This window comes from Fusarium keratoplasticum, chromosome 8 (genome assembly GCF_025433545.1).
Source record: "Fusarium keratoplasticum isolate Fu6.1 chromosome 8, whole genome shotgun sequence".
Lineage (NCBI taxonomy): Eukaryota > Fungi > Ascomycota > Sordariomycetes > Hypocreales > Nectriaceae > Fusarium > Fusarium keratoplasticum.
In genome coordinates, this window is record NC_070536.1 from 2775110 (window position 1) to 2792542 (window position 17433).

General features: G+C 51.9%; 6 protein-coding genes across 6 annotated transcripts; 2 read left to right on the plus strand and 4 right to left on the minus strand.

Moving 5' to 3' along the window:
- Positions 1–3490: 3490 nt before the first annotated feature.
- NCS57_01066200 (uncharacterized protein) lies at positions 3491–5027 on the plus strand (the record flags this gene model as incomplete). Its single annotated transcript, XM_053060403.1, has 2 exons — positions 3491–4013; positions 4072–5027. 2 exons carry the CDS (start codon positions 3491–3493, stop codon positions 5025–5027), a joined length of 1479 nt encoding a protein of 492 aa, XP_052910797.1.
- Positions 5028–7365: 2338 nt separating this feature from the next.
- NCS57_01066300 (VOC domain-containing protein) lies at positions 7366–8076 on the minus strand (the record flags this gene model as incomplete). Its single annotated transcript, XM_053060404.1, has 1 exon — positions 7366–8076. The coding sequence occupies one exon, from the start codon at positions 8074–8076 to the stop codon at positions 7366–7368; it is 711 nt and encodes a 236-aa protein (XP_052910798.1).
- A 614-nt stretch (positions 8077–8690) lies between these two features.
- Positions 8691–9971, minus strand: NCS57_01066400 (2EXR domain-containing protein; the record flags this gene model as incomplete). The annotated part of the gene is made up of 1 exon (XM_053060405.1): positions 8691–9971. The coding sequence occupies one exon, from the start codon at positions 9969–9971 to the stop codon at positions 8691–8693; it is 1281 nt and encodes a 426-aa protein (XP_052910799.1).
- Positions 9972–10991: 1020 nt separating this feature from the next.
- NCS57_01066500 (GST C-terminal domain-containing protein) lies at positions 10992–12111 on the plus strand (the record flags this gene model as incomplete). The annotated part of the gene is made up of 3 exons (XM_053060406.1): positions 10992–11003; positions 11055–11204; positions 11251–12111. 3 exons carry the CDS (start codon positions 10992–10994, stop codon positions 12109–12111), a joined length of 1023 nt encoding a protein of 340 aa, XP_052910800.1.
- Positions 12112–12265: 154 nt separating this feature from the next.
- NCS57_01066600 (HET domain-containing protein) lies at positions 12266–14350 on the minus strand (the record flags this gene model as incomplete). Its single annotated transcript, XM_053060407.1, has 1 exon — positions 12266–14350. One exon carries the CDS (start codon positions 14348–14350, stop codon positions 12266–12268), a length of 2085 nt encoding a protein of 694 aa, XP_052910801.1.
- A 577-nt stretch (positions 14351–14927) lies between these two features.
- NCS57_01066700 (HET domain-containing protein) lies at positions 14928–17279 on the minus strand (the record flags this gene model as incomplete). The annotated part of the gene is made up of 2 exons (XM_053060408.1): positions 14928–16726; positions 16784–17279. 2 exons carry the CDS (start codon positions 17277–17279, stop codon positions 14928–14930), a joined length of 2295 nt encoding a protein of 764 aa, XP_052910802.1.
- Between the last annotated feature and the right edge of the window lie 154 nt (positions 17280–17433).

A 17433-nucleotide genomic window follows, 5' to 3' on the forward strand; every position in this document is an offset into this window, starting at 1 on the left:
CTGACGATGAGTCAAGTACCGGGCCCCAAAATCTCTGCCCATCTGGCGCGCAGCATCTGGCCATGTGCAATCTGCATCTACATCTCGAATCTCACCCCTTCGGTATCTCTCTGTGGCCCTCTCCACTACTCCGCACTCTTATTTTACCCCAGCCTACCGGCATCCCATTCCCGGGTCTCCTCTTCATGCAGCCCTTTTGTGGGTACGAGGGCGCGCACATGTAATCCCGGTTCACGCGCGCGGCCGCGAGCCTGGACTGAGTCCGGCCGAGGCGCCTCTTTTGGGTCGTTTGTGTCTTGGCATTACCTCGATGGTTTGGATAACGAGTGCGTAAACTGTCCTGCCTTACTCTTGAGTGGCCGACCATCGGGGTGTTTCTGACTTTTGACGATTTTTGCCTCTGAGAAGTGATCCTCACAATATGGCATCATCAGGGTTGATAGTGCGCTACTGTATGCTCAGATCATCTACAACCCAACCTATGAGAACCCCAGATGCCCTGAAAAAGATGTGCCCGCATAACCACGTTTCACAGCCCCCCTCCATTACTGCCAACCTGCAAAATCTCTTGTTGACTTGAGATGCACTGCTACCCTACATTGTAGATATCTGCCTCAAAGCTCGGGTTCCGTCGTCTGTCCGTTCGTTCATGGTAAATTCCGCCCATGCCACACGCACAGACTCAACGTCTCATCCGCATGCCGTCTTGGCAATATCCCGTCATGTTTCGGACACTCTACTCTCACGCAACCCTCCATGATTAGACGCTTGTGGGCTTCCATCCTTCTTTATTCCTTCTCTTTTGCATGCAGCTAGGCAGCCTCGGTCAGAGGGATGGCGCCGCCACCTTTTTTGGAGTTGGGTGTCCCAATGCGCGTCGATGCATTGCAAGTTGCTCTTTGCACATGAGCAACGTGGCCAAGGCATGGCCCGCGATGCGCCTACGATCTGCCTGCTTAGCTCAGGGCGCATCACTCTTGTTGTTGTCGAGATAAGCCTACACACCATCAACTTCTTACAAGGATGCATCATTCCTCGCGTGCGCGCAAGTCCATGTCCACGTTTCTGGCATGTGTCCTTTGCAGATGGATGGATGGGCGAACGAACACGAATGTCCGTGTGTGTGTGGATGCTGTCGTTCGCCGCTCTCGTTTCTTTTTCCTCTCTCTCTCGGTGCCGAAGCGATGTCTTGAATCGAACGATTGTTCAACCTTGATGATATCCATCCCAAAGTAACCCTGCCAGTGTATTACTGAAATTGGAGTCGTTCCCAGCAGCTTGGTCTTGGCCCTGATCCGAAGGAGCCGGTGCGCCTATGGCATGAGACAACTCGACAAGCGGGTGATCAAAGAAAAGTGAAATCTAGATTTTGCGGAGGACCTCGTTTGCCTCCGGGAAATTTCCCCCAAGTCGGTTAGTTTGGGCCCTGGGTTGTTGAGAGATTGGATTGCGTCTCGAACTTCCCCCTCTTTCTTCTCTCCTCTGGGCGCAAACTGCGGTCAACCAAAGATTCCCTCCCCTGCACACCAACTCCCTCTCCGCCTTTTTCTCATCTCCCCCTCCTTTTCTCTCCTCACTCGTTAGCTCAAAGCCACCCCCAAACCCCTAGGGAGACCCCGTTAGTCTTTCTCCTCCTCTCGCTAGTTGGCTTCCTCAACCCATACCCCCAAGACAAGGCATGGTTTTCAGCTCGCACATGGCCGTCAGCCTCTCACAAGCTGGGAGGGTTGCCACCCGTTCCTAGGCTGGTGCCCTGTGCTCTGTGCTCTCCCTGAGTTATTATCTCGCTGGCATTTTTAGTGGCAGAGGTCTAAATCTTAAGTCATGTCCCGCGGCTACTCTGCCAGCCCTGTCTCGTAGACATGCTCTGTCGGGCCTTGGCTATGTTCGGTTGCAGTTCCCCAATCATGGTTGATATAGACGGAGACATGGAGCATTCCCACAGGCATTTTCGGTCCAGTTTCGGTTCATCCTTTGTCTTGATACTCCTGACTCTAGACTACGCCGCTCATGACGATCCCCTCCTCGGTGAAGCTCCGATACACATAGTCCCAACGAGAAATTCAACTTCCGGACGGTCTCAGCCATTCACAGGGCCTGCTGCATCATCGATATGCGCCCCATGCGACGGCTTGGTTGGGTGTTGGGGTGCACCGACTAGAGGTCGGGGAAGCGTCGAGGGCGAGTCCGGGGGGAACAGTCTGGATCTAACTCGACAAGTGTCGAGATGCAGACTATCTGCTGCCCCAAACTCTTCCCCGGACTGAGCGGCATCAAGCGGATAGCGGCCCAAGCGAGAGGGGGTTGCGCCTCTGCTACAGGAGGGCCACAATGGGACGATCCCTCCTAGAGGCAGCCAACAAACCAAGGAACCTCGTCGAGACGCAGCAAGCCCCCCTCCCCAATAGTCAATCATCTCGACGAGACGCCTCCACACCATCTGCTGCGGACATGGGGGATGCAGGTCTGGCCCTCCGGTCTCGTCAGGCTCTGGGTACTTGGCGATGCCGACGCAAGAACGCCAAAAACCCAATAGCGGTTACATTTGCCTCCATCGCGTTGCGCTGAGGCCGTCCACACACACCGGCTTCATGAACGCCGGTGGCGACCCTGTGGAGAAGCGGCTTTTGCCTTTGTTGGAAAATCTTGTCTGATTCCAAAGTGATGATCTTATCGACCAGTGTCGGTGTGTCATTTTGATAACCTAGGAGAATCGAGCATCGCGAGGGGGACACGGATATCCGGCTGGAGAGGCCTCTGTGAGATTTTACCGGGGGCCAAGTTGGCGGCTAAGGCTGGGGGATTACCGTGGTAGTCCTCGGAATAGCGTCTATCTGGGCCGAGGATATGTCTCAGGGGCCGGCTGAGGGAATTCTCAGACAGCTCCAGGTTTGAGAGCTTTCCTTCTCCTTCATCATGTCGATATGGTCAAGGGATTCTCGTTTTCTGTCGTGTTTTGGAGGTTTTGATTGTTGTTATTGGCATTGTTGTGTTGTCGGGTTGTCCATGTCAGCCATGACGACCAAGAATCAATATGCCACAAAGTCCCTAATAACTTGAGGCTTTATTCCATGTAAGAAAGTTGACTGACAGATGCAAGAAAAACAGTCTTTCATACACCGAAACTATTCAGGAAACCGATCGAGACTGGATTTCAACTCGAGCCCTTCGTGTCCTTGTTGTCGCTGCCGATGCTGAACTCGTCTATCGATCGACCTCACATACTATCATCATCAAACTCGGTTGTTCTATCATCGCTGTCCATGTCCCTCTTCATCTTAATATGATTATTTTCAAGTTTACCATCATGTTGGCGATGGTTGATCATCATGATGGCTCCCACTCAGTCCGTTCCACAGTATCGGCGTTTACGGACTTTAACGCGTTTCGCCACAATCTCACCGCCGCGCCTCGTCATCCTCCTCCATGAATGTCAACATCACACCACGTCCCTCATCTCTCTCTTCTCTGTAACCGAACTCACGTGGCCATGAAGTTCCACTTTGTCGATAGCCATGCAGCAAGCGATCCCGGCTCCCGCAAGGCCATCCGCCGTCATGTCATGAAGGGCAAAAACCTGGGGCGGACTATCCAAGGTCGCGGACGTAAGCATGCTGCGGCGCAAGAGCCAAAGATCTTTGAGGGTGTACAGAAGAAAGAGAAGCTTGAGGAACTTGTCGTTGCTAGACGGGAGCGAGATGTACGCGTCGATAGTGATGGCAGCACGTTGATCTTTCCAGAGATTGTGCCCCATGATGTGCTGGGCTCGCCATCGAGCCCGTTCGCTGGGGAAGAGTATACATACTTTGCCTTTCCTATCCAGTTTACCCAGTCGATGAGATACATGGTGTATCAATGTAAGCATCCAGCACCTCGCTCTTTGGCTGAGCAACCACTGATCTATAGAGTAGTCCACACAGCAGTCTGCGATGCCATCTATCCCTCATTCTTTTGTTCTCGAACAGAACAAGTTGGGTCACCATGGTTTAAATACATGGTTTCTGACCAAGCTTGTACGTTGTTTCCAGTCTCATCACCTGAAGTCGCTTGCTAATGGTAGAACTTTCATAGTCCTTCACTGCTTGCTCGCCATGGTGGCAACCTACCTCAACCTCTTCCGCAAACCAGACTGCGAACCTCTCGAAGCCACACGCCATTTCTCACAAACTCTTCGTCTCATCAACCCCAAGCTCATGCAACCTACGCCTCCACAAGATTCAACCATCGCCATCATTGTCTCCCTTGCCATCCATTCCAAACTCATCCGAGATCCACCCAAGTGCTCTATGCACCTAGACGGTCTTCAACGCCTCGTCGATCTACGAGGTGGACTATCAGAAATCAGCGAGTCTAATCGTGCACTTCTTCACAAGATACTTCGCACTGATATCGAGCTCGCCATCTCCCTTGGTGCTCGCACACGGTATGGAGCTGGAGGACTCACTGCGGCAACTCCCGGCCCTACAGCTGCGAGGGTCCTCAGGTATCCTCTGAACCAGATGTGCGAGACACTACGGCACATGACACGAGAGACGCTGGCTCTGTGTCGACAGCCTGGAAAGGCTAAGATGGTGGCTCTGCAGTACCAGGACATCTTGATCTGGCTGTGGCAGCGGCTGATAGACTTTGCACCGCTGAGTGAGAAGAGACCGCTCGATCCGCTCGATGATATGTGGCATCTGGGCCTCTTGACTTTCTTGGCTACTATAACTTGGCCAACGAGTTTCCTGCGAGGTCTCAACTGTGGGCTCTTGCAAAAATTGCTTCGAGAGCGTATTGACAGCAAAGTCTTGCTGGAGAGAGGCGATGATTACAGAGCCTTATGGTTTTGGATCGTCTTTGTTTACGCTATGCTGTTACCCGAAGATAACTATGAGCAACTCCCTGTCCAGAAAATACGAGAGATGGCAGAGGAGTTGAATATTGGGACATGGGAGGAGGTCAAGGTGGCCTTTCGACCGTTTCCATGGATTGGAATTCTCCATGACGCACCTGGAAAGAAGCTATGGGAGTTGATCAACGACTGATCTGGAACGCATTTAAAGGTTAAGGAATGGCTTTCTAAACATCCCGGACTACAAAAACTCGTGACGAAACCCTTGCGGTTGAGTTCAGCCAGCTGGGTTCCATCGGATATCAGGCTGCATTACTCATGCGTTTTACGCACACAAATCCGGGCTCACATCGAACCGGGAGTTCCTTTCCCTGGTCGGTATTCCCATGGGACGGCATCACCGGGTGTATGATTGTGTTTCTCCTGCGCTCCCGCACTTCTTCTTGACGCTCTTTCTATGTTGACTTGAACTTGCATAGTTTGACGGCTTGGAGAGCTCCGCTGGAATACGAGAGCCTGCTAGCTGCTGTACCTGCTCTTTGGAGAGGCGCCTCAGCTCCTAGAACCCTAGGCTTTCCGTCGCCGCGACCGTATCTTGTCCGTCTGCATGAATTGGTTATCTCAAGGTCCCTTTGGCAAGGCCGGGAACTTGCCATGGAACAGGCGCGTTTCAGTCCCTCGCATTGGTCTGGACACTGGAAGATCTGACTTGATTGTGCTCGTCAAGTTGTTCTCTGATGTCCGGCTTCTTTGCTTGTAGCACATGTTGGGAAGGTTAATATCCTGGTCTTCTGGGCTGGGCCGAATTGGATAGGGCAAGAAGACTCGACATGCAAAGGCTCGACATAAGGAGAGTTCTTAAGCTCCTCTTCATAGTATTTGCTGCTTTAGGATGGTGGGTATGCTGTCTGGCTGGGCTGAGCCACGAGGCTACAGTGTTCGTTGAGGAGTGAGAGTCAGTGGGAGCCAGGAGCTCGCTATGTAAAGACATGGACGCACTCGAGTAAGAAGCGTGGACTTGTCGTGGTTCATGATAGCGAGTGAAAAAGAACTCAAGTCTGGAAGATGGGAGTAGTAGGTCCCTTCAAGATCACTTTCCTACACCACCGGTGCCCCTTCCGTTGGGAGTCAGGGCATTGAATTCTTCAGCTGCCTCCCAAAATCGAGCCGGCGAGGGGAGGGCCGTGAACCTGAAGGCCGAGCCAAAGGAGTTGCGCCACTGGAGGCGACCTTCTCACCACTAGGAGCGACACATGAACTTATTCGTAACATAGCTATCTCTAGCTTGCTATACATCTCTAACCGGAGTCTCGGGGGACTCGAGAGAATGCCCTCTGGCTCGGCGCTGGACCTGGAAGGTGCACATTGGGCGCCTTGTGTTGCATTGTGTTAACTGTCACTGCCCCAAGATTCAACTCGAACCAGATGGCGAATTGGCTCTCTTCGTCGTCGCCTGGCGTGCCGGGGAAGGGGAGCATGGGGGCCAAGGCATGGCAATCTGTGACCGCGAGACAGTCCGTGGGCTTTTCGGTCGTGTCTATAAGGGGTGTCTCGATTCTTCCAAAAGCCGCCAAAACGACGCCATGTACAAATTGGGCGGATACGTTATGGTGTTTTTTGGGGCATTGGGTTTTAATGCCGACATGTGTCCATGACTGCGTTCTTTGTTACTGTATCTAATGGTTTGTTTCAAAAGCTTCGCCAAGTTCGCAATGCACAAACTGGGGGCCATGGGCCAGCCATCGGTTGTAGAAGACGAGTTTTGACAACGACGTCGAGGGTGTTGAAGAGGATCAACCCTGGCTTACAATTCCAGATAAAAATGCAATGCCGAAAGACGACTACTCACTGAGCTGTAGGGACTATGAGCTTGGCAGAATTTATCCCAAAATCCCAGGCACGGACGCAGTTCTTGTAGAAGGAATATGTAGGACGCTAACATATGAAGGAATCCCCGAGGATCCGGCTAGCTTGGCCGAAACAAAAATCCTTCATCCTCACTTGTGAATCCTTTCATTTGAACGCGCGCGGCACTTTTGGCGGCACGCCAGCATCCGCTTTTCTTGCCTTCAGACTTGGCGTGCTTCAGATGTGTCAATCTCATCCCTCGTCCGTAGCCCTTCCTAGAAGCCTGGCTTATGAAGTACTGGGCAAAAGTCAAGCCAAAAAGATTGTTTGAGGGTCTGGGCAGTGGCGGATGGTGGAAATGCGGAGTAAGATGGGACTTGTTTCCCAGTCTCTTGCTGCTTCATATCCATTGTCACTTGGAGTGTTTTTTAGAGGAAGAGAAGAGTATCAGGGACATGGCTTTGACCTGTTTGATGAGATGATGTTTTCACGAACTACATGTAGATCATCGAAATAACTCGTTAAAACTTGAAGTATAACAATTCATCAAAATTCTACCAAATATGTCCGTCTAAAGAAGTAAAATACATTGGACACAAACAACCCTGTGCCCCTCAAAAGTTTTCAACATGTACATCATGTAAATAGTTAATGCCATCCCAAGAGCTCCCAGTGGCAGGCCGCTAGTTCTGGGGCTGCAGCTCGACCAGGTTTCCATCGGGGTCAGTCACGTAGATGAGAGGCGAGTTCAGCTGGCTCAGGGTCTTGATCAGAGCAGCCTGCTCCACAGGCTTGAGCTGTGCCACGACAGCTGGGGAAAGGCTGGTCGCATTGCCAATCTCAGTACCGAAGGACAGTGGTTCTCCCGTGCGCTTGAGGATTCTGACATCGGGGAATGTGTCGAGGCGTGCCTGGGCGGCTTCAATATCGGGGACGATCATGCCGACGTGACCAAAGGTGTTGGGATGCTCGCCGGATGAGGGGAGGTAGTTGTCTGGCACGTCGATGTGGATGAGCTCGAGGAGGCCTTGGGCGTTGTTCTTCTCCCGGTTGAGCTCCAATGCGGTCTGGTAGCCTGTTCCGTTCTTGCCGCCGTGGCTATAGCCCATGTAGGCGATGGTGTAGCTCTCTGTGACCTCGAGGTGGAAGAGCTCTCGGAGGCCGAAGACGCGAGAGTAGAAGTCCATGCTGGCTGTCAGGTTTCTGACGTTGAGGCACAGATGGTTGATATTGTAGCCAATCGTGGCGGGATCAGAGGCGGCATCACTGCCGAGGTGGTTCTTGGGGTATTCTGAAGTGTCATTGTCGGCTCTTTCAATGGGGCCGCATCCTAGGGTTTGGGAAGCGAGGAGAGGGAGGAGAGCCCAGGAGGACTTGAAGGAGAATTGGACCATGGTGAAGGTGTTGGAGTGTAAGTGCGAGTGTGTGGATGTGAGTTGATGATGAGATATGCTGATTGACCTACTGCCAAGCTGGAGACATCTTGAGGTTTATATGCACAATCGATTCAAGCCATGACTTACAATTCACTCGCTCATCTACGAAAGCGACGTCAGCCTCTTCCCTGCCCGCTTCCTTGGTGTATCTGATGCGACACTGGCCTGCAGAGCCCTGTGGGGTCGATCGACGCTCGGCCGACGAGTCGCGGGGCGGAGCGAGGGGCGAGCGACCTCGCGAACCGCGACAGCGAAGGGACGGGGCCTCGCTATAGGGCTGGATGAGGTTAATTGCAGGGACGACATGGCGAATCCTTCCTGTGCTTGTTGGTACCTGACCCAACTGCTTGGGAGTCGTGTCATTTAATCCTGCCTGTCATCGGGTGGACCGGCAATTGAGGCGGTGAATTTTGGTCAAGAAGGATTGAGATTGAGATTTATGCCACATTCTTTGGATCGAGGATCCTTGTATGAAGCTGTTCTGTTTGACTTAACGTCTTCGAACAAATTACACAGCGATACCTGCTCCGTTTGCTATTCAGCTGCCTTTGCCTCTGCTGACTTATCCACGACTAAGTAACATCATCTGTCCGACCGCAAAACTTGCACGATGCATCTCTAGGGCATACAACCGCGTCCGACAGCCTTGGTCGAAGGGTCTTGCCCGGCACAGCTTGGCACGCCAGAACTCGCAGTCGACGATACCCATCTATCTCCAAGCTTCCATATCCAGACCTGGCCAACAGCCTGAAGAAGTCAAATGCCGTGTACCTGGCGCCTCGGGACTCGTAACCCGATGTGTCAATGTACCATTTGTCCCTGTCATCCGGTTTCACCTCGATGAGCACCAGTTCGTTGGAGCGAAAGATGGCTCGCTCCTGGCTATCAAATGAACGCAGCACGGACTCCCCAGACAAGATCTCACGGCTCGCGTAATGTGGATCAATGGGTCGAAGTCTGTAGTCAATAAACCACAGCGTTCTCTTTGCCCGGTGGTGAAATAGCTCCATCATGTGGCTCAAACGCATGGCGTTCCACTCCACGTCTGGTCGCCGAAGGTGCGTGCTGGCTGGGAGCCATTGATCGAACATGTAGGGGTCATAGTCGATGGCAATATTGGGTCCCAGGAAGCTCGGGTTTGCTACCCAACCGCCATCCTCGGACACCTCCATATAAGCTGGGAAATCAGGAGCGGAGTATCGGAGCCAGTCCAGAGAGCCTAGGTGCCGGGAGTCCAAGCAGAAGAGGTCCCTGTCGTGATTTATCGTGATGTGCGTGTACTCACCGTCGCAGTTCTTGTACGACGCCGTGTGAGTAGCATCCTTCTCTTGGTTGTAGTCGCCGCAGGTCGCGAGACGCTCTGGAGTATTTTCGCATTCAGCCTCTGACCACCACTCGTTCTTCGTGAAACGTCTTTCCATGGCGGCCCGCGAGGCCTTACAGGCCATCCACAGGCCGCTATCTAAAGCGTAGACAGAGTCGTTAGGACCGCCGTCTAAGGCGTCATATGGTATGGCGAGGCTACAGCTGCCTGGAACGAGAAACCTGGGCGAAGCCGGTTCATGGAAGACACCATCTTCTTTCTCTCCTCCAGATGAGCCGCTCTGTTCACCAGCTGAATTCTCCTCATCCTCTGTGTGCTCGTCCAAGTTGTGATCTTCTGTAGAAGTGATGCCAAAACTAGTAAAGTCCAGAAGATGGCCCGAGAAATTGTGCTCTGGCTCCTGGGACCCCAAGACCATGAACCGGTGCACATGCCTCGTGCCTGGCACTGGGCGCACAGCAGCGTCCCAAACCAAGTCCTGGATCTCCTTGGGGAGGCTGGAGAAGAAGTGAAATGTATCAGACGCCATGATCAGGGGCAAGCGTAGAGATATTGGAAGATGATTTGGGATGACGAATTCATTACTGTCTATGACATGGTTGCAGTTGCTGCCGCAAACACGTCACGTGAAACTCACAGGTCTTTCTGCATGTAAGATGACATCCTTGCCTGTGGCCTGTCTGGTCTATTTTCAGACGATCCATGACTTCAAGGTCTCATCTCATACTGCATCGGGAAACCACTGCGATATAACCAGGCTAGTGATTCGTGAGCACTGGGCCCATCGGACAACTCACCATACCGGCATAACTCAGCCACATAGGCAAAATTCGGCTCCTCGCAAAGTTCGTGGTGGGCAAATAGGGTATTATTAGTTTGGTGCAGCAACTGCGCATTCAGATACAGCTTGAATGCGCATTGTCACCCTCATTAATCCTGTGAGCTCACCCCGTTGTTAACATGCACATCAAACTGGCCACCCTATAAGTGATGGCTAGCTTTGTAACGCTCCCTTCATTAAAAACAGACTGCTTGATTGTTGGAATATCTCGTTGCGAATTGATGCTTTCCAGTGGATATAATGTCGCTTGACTCATAAGTGCTTGAGTTTCTGGGTCTTGAAACTTGGCAACTGAACAATAAACGCAGCTACTTTGACCTTGAACCGTGGCGATGAAAACAGACATTTGAAAGGAAAAGTCTGGCTGTGAGTGAAGGCATATACCCCGTCTCTGGGCAACTGTTTGATGCTTCCGAACCCTCCGAATTGCCGCGCGGTTAACCCACCCCGGACCTTTGCTGAAGTAATGATGATTTAATCCGATCGATCTCGGGGCTAACATTTGTAAGATTGCTGACAATTGTCCAAAGGTGACAATGACGTGATTCTTCTCCCCGCAGGACAACCGCGCGGTTATCCTAGTATATCAAAAAGGTTGCGGAGGCCCTCTTTCTTTGCGACTGGATCATATCCTTGCACGATAGCTCTCCACAGAGCGTGTATCAATATTGTTCATCTTTAGTCGGTCCTGTAATACCATTATACACTATGAGCGACTCAGTATGTGGTGCTGAAACTGGTGTTGCTGGCTAAGCTAATGATGATGAATAGGAAGATCAAATTAGGTATAAGCCTGGCGCGGGCGGAGGATTTGAACGAACTGAAAGCGCCTTTCGGAATTTTATTTCGAACGAGCCGGGATCGAGATTCCCTGCGGAAAAGGGCCGATATGCCCTCTATCTCAGTCCAGGGTGCCCATGGGTAAGCCTCTATCCTCTTTCCCTGTCACTGGCTGACCATCAGGTAGTCCCATCGCACTATGATCGTGCGAAGCCTCAAGCGACTGGAAGATATTGTGGATCTCTACATCAACTCACTCTCCATGGGCAAAGACGGCTGGTTCTTTAACGATGATCCTGAGTCCGCCAAGTATGGTGTACTTCCCAAAGATCCCCTCTACGGCTTCAGCACCATCAAGGAACTGTACCTAAAGGCCAACCCGAACTATGAGGGACGATACACGGTGCCGGTTCTCTGGGACAAGAAGACGCATACTATGGTTAGCAACGAGTCGAGCGAGATCATCCGCATGCTCTACACGGAGTTCGATCATCTCCTTCCAGAGGAGGACCGGGAGGTTAATCGACCTGGGGGCGGCTTCTATCCTGAGAACCTTCGAAAGGAAATCGACGAGATCAATGAATGGATCTATCACACTGTCAACAACGGCGTTTACAAGTGTGGATTCGCTTTTTCGCAAAGCGCCTATGAGGAGAATGTGGTCAAAGTATTCCAGTCTCTGGACCGTCTAGAGAAGATCCTCAACGATAGACCATTCCTCCTAGGAGACAACATCACCGAGGCCGATATCCGACTCTTCCCAACCATCGTCCGATTCGACGTTGCGTACAACCCCATCTTTATGTGCAACCTGGGGACCATCAGAGACCACTATCCGAACCTGCATCTATGGCTAAGGAGGCTGTACTGGGACAAGAGTGGAAGAACGCATGGCGCCTTTGAGAAGACGACGTTTCCTTGGATTGAGAAGTACAAGCAGGGATATGGAGATTCAAGGCAGCGGGTTCTGGGCATTACGGGTCCGCTGATTATTCCGAAGGGGCCAGAGGTGTTTGTTCATGAGCTTAAGGAGTCTGATGCAAGGTGATTTCCTATTTGGAGCGTTTGTTTGTGATGGCCTCTATCACAAGGTGTGGTTCATAGCTTGAGAGTAAACGCTTGTCCAATGACCCCTCGTACTTTGGTGCTGTACTATATCGTTATAAGTTGTTGAGCCATTTCAGAAATCCCAAAGTCAACATCTAGACAAGAACAAAACTTTTCATCTTCTGCTTGGCCGCGTCCCAAGCATCGGCATGCAATTGCCCAACAGCCAGCCGCTGCGACAAATCTTCCTTTCGCTCCACTAGCAAGATATTCAGAGCCCACCAACTCTTGTACTGGTAAATGCTTGTATCAAAAATCTCTTCATAGTATTCATCAGCCGAGGGGTACTCCAGGGGTAGATGGTCGCGATAGCCGTCAACATCTGCCTGAATAATCTTGTCTTGGTCGCTGCGTGAGAGTAGGACAAACTCATAAGCGGAATCTGGGCAAGGGTTCCATGAATTAAATCCCCTAAGTGTTCCACAATGATGCCCTGCTGCATCATAGATCCAAAGTTGGCCACGTAACGTGTTGGTGAAGGAGTCTGAGAAGGGGCGCGATAATGTCCTGGACAATTCTGGGCGGGGCGATGAGATTGTGTATATATCGGCTCCTAGACTGAGAGATTCAAAGACCAGTGCATAATTAGTAGAGTTCCCGTTCAAGGCCGCAAGTTCTGATGCCTCGGACAGGGCTGGTAAAGAATTGGGGAGAGCTTCTCGGAGACTGTGATCCTCTCGGACAATCTTGCGCCCCCCAACCTTGTCCATTATGATGAAATCCCCCACTTCAGACTTGAGTGTCACACGCTTTCCGGCGTAAGAGCCAAGTCGCCAAGGATCCCAGTAAATGTCATCTTCCCAGGCCGTCCAGCACCAGGTAGGTGACTTGCAAGCCGAACCTAATGGCTCCCTTGGCCGTAGTCGGCCTTGCCACATCGATGACCACAGGAGAGCAAGATCGAAACAGTTTTCCGGTAGGGCGCTCGCGAACTGCCATCCAAACGAGTCCTCGATCGCGGAGAGAATGCCCACGAATGCATTCAGAGAATCAGACGGATATGTCAGCGTCCGTCGAGTGTACTGTTTGACCAGTGATTCGTAGATGTTGAACCTTTGTCTGGGGTCGTGGCTGACCTGCCGTTCTAAAGGGTTCATGCTCCAAGATGACAGCTCTCCTGCCGGACTTTCTTCTCCATCTTCTGAGCGATGCGCCACAGAGCAATGCCAGTAAACTTGAGAGTTGGAGAAATATAAGCGTTTCCTGGAAAGCATTCCTTCCTGGAATGTCCAACCTCGGCTTCGCCATGTAGACGATTCAACCGTAGCCGCAAGGCTTCGCAGTTCAGGAGCCAATATCAGGGATCCTAGCTGCACAGGTGACTGCGACGGTGTGCGAGATCCGGTGGCGATGCCAGGAAGTGCACAGTTGGCGTCGGAGCCAGCTAGGACGACGATGGTTAACAGGGCCTGGCCGTAGATCTTATCCATGCATGGCACGTAGAACTCCTTGACCTCGGGATCGTCTTGCACAATGCACAATGCATCAACCCACAGATAGGTCTCTCCAAGATCTGCCACAAAGGCAATGGCGTCATTTATCAGTTGAGGCAACTGATCACGGACTCTTAACAAGGCACCGTCTTGTTGAAGCTCCTGAAAGCTGCTCTTGACCGTTGTGAATTGCTTTGCTTTGCCCCAGACGTAGCTGAGAGCCAAGTACCGACAGTGCCGGTCGCTTTTAAAGAGCCGCATTTGCTTGACATCGAGGAGTATCAGAGGTAGACAGTCTCTGCTAAGGCCGGGCGGATTGCATTTTGGCCCATGGCGAGTTGTACAATCATCCATCCAGCTCCTGATTAGCGAGTAATTGAGTCGTTCAAGGACCGGGGGCTCGACACTCTCAAGGCACTTTATCCGGCCGAGAACGGTGAAATGTCCCCAGATTCCGTCTGGAAGAGTCTTGGATGTTGCGTGGAACCATACCTCGATTCTTCCTGGGGTCGAATTGCCGCTGAGCCTACCGAGATAGCACATCTCGACGGGGTACTTTCCCGGGAGCCAATAGCTCCGGGCGTAGACACTCAGTGCCTTGACAATGAGTTTGCATAGCGTACAATCCTCGTTCTTCAGGATGTCCTGGAAATATCCCATGGGCGTGCTGATGGGGTCGTTGTGGGAGAGATACTTCGCAATGTCGACTGCCCTGCATGCATCGCAGATATGATTAGACTCGTCCATTACTGGAATACCCCAAGGAGTAGAATTAATGAGAGATTCCAATGAGAATGGGAACTTGTAGTACAAGGAAAGGCTGAGAGGGGAGTTTATGCCTCATTGAGGTCCAAGATTGAGGGGAAATGCAGCTGTCGGAGCCTGACTGCTTATGCATCGTTCACCTCCACTTTTTGCGACTTGCATCTAAGGTGCCACCGTACTCACCCCTGTTGCGTAGCATATATGGCCTATTGCCTGGGTGCCTGTTAGAAGGTATCTTCTAATTTTGCCGTTGGCATAGTCGTCAGTTGTGTTCCACAACCCTAGAGATTCAGTCTTAAATGATTAGAGGTGTAATGAAACATCGACCATCACGAACAAGTTGCTGCCCCCTGTTCTCACAATCAAAATTTCTGGGTACTATTGCATAAGTAAGTAGACAAGAAACACCATTTTAGAGGAAACGCCTACCGACACAAGGAAAGGAGCCAAGTCCTTCGAAAGAGTTCTATTCCGAAAACCAACAGCCAAACTCTCATTTAACCTCGACCCGAAAGAGCTATATATGCTCTGTAGCCCCTATTTAAGAGCCGGAGCAGACCTAAGCCAATTCAACTTCCATCTCCTCCAACTCGGAAAATAGCGACGACTTTGTCTTTAACGTGAAAAACCCAACCCTCTTGTAGGTGCCACCATCTGACGCAACCAATGCAAGTCCTTCAGATATCTCCAATCTCTTGTGTTCGCCTACTTCCCGCAGAACCTCAAAAAGATACAGTTCCTCGTGTTTATCCTCATCCGGAATGTCAAAGATGCAGACAAGCGTGTCTTGGTCCCGCTCCTCCCCTTGACGAATCTCACCCGTAGAAGGGGATTCCATAGCACGTGCCACTTCCTCCTTCATATTAGACTGTAGTAGATTATCGTCAGCTACCATGTTGGCCATCTGTTCAGCAGCATCATCCGGCACGGGATCCCAGTTCTCATCCATGGAAGGGATCGTAATGACTCTCTGCTGAACTGCCGACTGAATCGGGCGGTAACCGTGCCAGCACTCTTCCGCTGACTTAGTTGCAGACTGCAGCGTTGGGCATATTTCCGGGCTGTATTTCATCAGCCGACCACGGAGCCGTAGTGAGCTGCCACACACCCAGGCGAACGGGTTCAACGTCTTTGGCTGGACGGATACATTGGCAAGTTTGGCCGTGATGTTGTAGCTTTCTGCAGCACGTGCTGGAAAGTCAGACTCATCTAGACTCGTGAACTTGATGTGAGACGATGTGGATGACCAGGCCCAGCTCGGAGCATCAGCTAGCCTCACTGGGTCTGAGGTAGGTGTGTGGAGCCGGAACCAGAGGAGGCTAGGCAGAAGAGATTCCTTCCAATGCCCTGCAATGTATACGTCCTTCGTTTCTTCCTGGATGGCTTTGGCAAGACCTGCCAGTGCAGGCAGTCGATCAGTATTGTAAGTGATACCGAGTCCGGAAAACCGCTCCACTACCTGGCGCCAGTATCTATCCGTGACAAAGGACGCACCTTGACCCAAGGCATTGTGCAGCTGAAGTAGGCCCTCATCCCGAACTCGGTAGTCGAACTGACAACCGAGGGGCTCCTGCTCCGAAGCATGCAGCTCGGCGCACTCCCACATCAAGCCCTGCATAGTACAATGCAAGATGCGCTTTGACATGAGTCTTTCCTGCAGGACCCATGCCCTTGAGTTGAGCGGGCAGTTCTGCACCTGCCACAGCCAGGAGGCGGGCGAGGGCTGCATAACGGGGAGCCACTCCGGGTTGCGGCCCGTAGCGACGGAGAATTCGTCCCATTTTCTCTGTATAGGATCCTTGAATAGAGGCCAAGGCTGTGCCTTGAGTTGACGTCCTGGCCTGGCAAAGAAACATCCAAAGTTGCTGTCGGTCCCCACGCTGGCGGCTATGGTGAATGCCGCGTTCCGATAGTAATCCGCCATGCGAGGACCCTCCCGCGTCCAGTCCTCCGTGTCCCCCGCGGTAGGCTGGATGATGCACATGGAATCTATCCAGATGTACCTGATTCTCATACTCTGGGTAATCAAGGCGGCTTGGGAAAAAGTCTTGGGGAGGTCATTGAGATCGATGTGGGTCATCATCGAGGTCATGTTATCCTTGTTGAGCTTGTAATTGTGCTGGCTTTGGCCCCAGCAGTGACTGAGGGTGACGTATTCTCCTTTTTTACCATTTGTGTCAATCACACGAGGGCCATCCGGGTGAACGAGGTCCAGGACGCGAGTGGGTAGTATAGGGCCGTCTTCCGAGTATAAGGGTGTGTCGGGGCAGGTGTCGTGGCAGGCGCTGCAGGTCCATAGCCAGCTACGAACCAGGTCGGGCTCGTCTATAGGCGGGTTCGGGATGTATTCGTTGTTGTCTAAGGAGTATCATTAAATGGCTGGTTTATAAAAGCAACCTGCTGGAGAAAACGTACCACTGGGCCTCAGCATCCTCATCTTCAACGGGTCAATATTCAACTCTACCCATTCATAGTCCCGTTCATGGTTTTCATCCTCCACATTGTCACTATCTCTCAGTGGAATCAACAGTGCATCACGGCCTAGCAAGGGAACCTTGCTGCCGTCAGACGCCCAGCAATGAACGGTCAGATCATCGTCCAAGTTGAGCCGAAGCCCAACCTTTGCAATCTGGTAGAGCCGAGCCTCATCGCGCAACGTGGTTAAAGTGTTGAGCAAGGTACAGAGCACGAGCCGGCAGGTCCAGCAACCTGCAAAAGCGGATTTCTGGACTGTTTCAAAGCTCCCCATGACGAGCGTAACAGGTCTGAAAGTCTCGTCCAAGAAGGTTCTGGCGCGGAAGCTGGAAAATTGGATGGTCGAGCATTTGTCGCAGCGATGGCCTTGTTTCTCCACGACAGGGGCTTCAGGGCGACCCCAGTAGCGGCCCAGAAAGTCTCGCCCGTTGGACATTGCGGTCGCTGAAGCCTGGCTTGGTGAATGACTAGGTATTGAAAATGAGCTTGGTCGACCGGCAGAAGGGGTATTTTGGGTCGAAATCGGGTATCTTTATTAAATACCTAGGTCAAGAGAGAGGATAAGATAATCCTCTTAAATGACCGAGCGA